The 1087-nt window shown below is 47.0% G+C and overlaps 1 protein-coding gene across 1 annotated transcript; it reads right to left on the bottom strand.

Moving 5' to 3' along the window:
• Positions 1-391: 391 nt before the first annotated feature.
• LOC118848289 (small EDRK-rich factor 2-like) lies at positions 392-600 on the bottom strand. Its single transcript, XM_036757128.1, has one exon. The coding sequence runs from the start codon at positions 571-573 to the stop codon at positions 436-438; it is 138 nt and encodes a 45-aa protein (XP_036613023.1). The 5' UTR covers positions 574-600; the 3' UTR covers positions 392-435.
• Positions 601-1087: the final 487 nt, after the last annotated feature.

The raw sequence follows: 1087 nt of genomic DNA, 5'->3' as shown, positions 1-1087 counted from the left end.
AATGCTGACTCCTCCATTAGATTATAGGTGTTGGAAGTCAAGGGCTTTTTTTTTTTTTGGTATCTCCAGCACTTAGCACAAATTCTACCACACAAGAGTTGTATAAGAAAACTTGACTTGACTTGTTTAGATAGAAATATACAGTGTATATGTTTGTAACATATATATATTAAACACACATATATACATATAGATGGATTAATTGATTCCCTCTTCTCTGGGAGAGGGCAGCCCCCTCACCCCCAGGAATGCCCTGGAGGAGAGCAAGGCTGCCTGGGGGGAAGGATGCATAGAGGGAAACCACTGCAAACACAGGGCGAAGGGAATGCCGTCAGTTCTGGGACCCGTGAGCGCTACAAGAGGAGGCGAGAGCGTGACGGGACTGGCTCCAGGCACACGGTAGACGGGCAAGAGAGATGGGCATGAGCCACAGAGTTACTTGGACTCTTCCTTCTTCTCATTGGCTTTTTTCTGCTTCTGTTGCATGATCTCCGAGTCCCTCTGCTTTCGGGCAGCTGCAGAGAGCCCATCATTCCGGCGTTTTCCCTTGCCTGGGTCGCTCTGCTTTTTCATGTTCTTCTGGCCAGCAAGCTCACGCTGGTTACCGCCTGACTCGGTGGCGTCCGCTCTTTCCTCTCCGACGTCCCCGACCCCGCCCCTTTACTCACTTTTCTATTGGTTGAGTATCTTCACAGTCACTAGATGCGTGACAAGCAATTAAATCACACTGCACGTGTTCAACGTCACTGTGCCTGATGACATTTTCCCACTTCATTTCTCATCATATACATCAGCCTATGATGTGTCTTCCATCTAGGTGGCATCACTGTCTTCTTACCTTACAAGCTTTTTCCTCATCTCTGTAAGGCAAACAAATGGCTACCTTGATCATTCCCATTTCACATGTTCAAAAAAGCCAGAGATTAAGAAGAGCTAGGTGGCACAGTAAATAGAATGCTGGGCCTGGAATCAGGAAGACCTGTATTTAAACCCAACCTCGGATATTTATTAGGTGTGTGACCCTGAGCAAGTCACTTAACCCTGTTTGCCTCAGTTTCCCCTTTTGTAAAAGGAGAAGGAAATGGCA

The sequence above is a fragment of the Trichosurus vulpecula genome, chromosome 4, assembly GCF_011100635.1.
Source record: "Trichosurus vulpecula isolate mTriVul1 chromosome 4, mTriVul1.pri, whole genome shotgun sequence".
NCBI classification, from domain to species: Eukaryota; Metazoa; Chordata; class Mammalia; order Diprotodontia; family Phalangeridae; genus Trichosurus; species Trichosurus vulpecula.
This window is presented reverse-complemented; position numbering and strand designations above follow the sequence as displayed.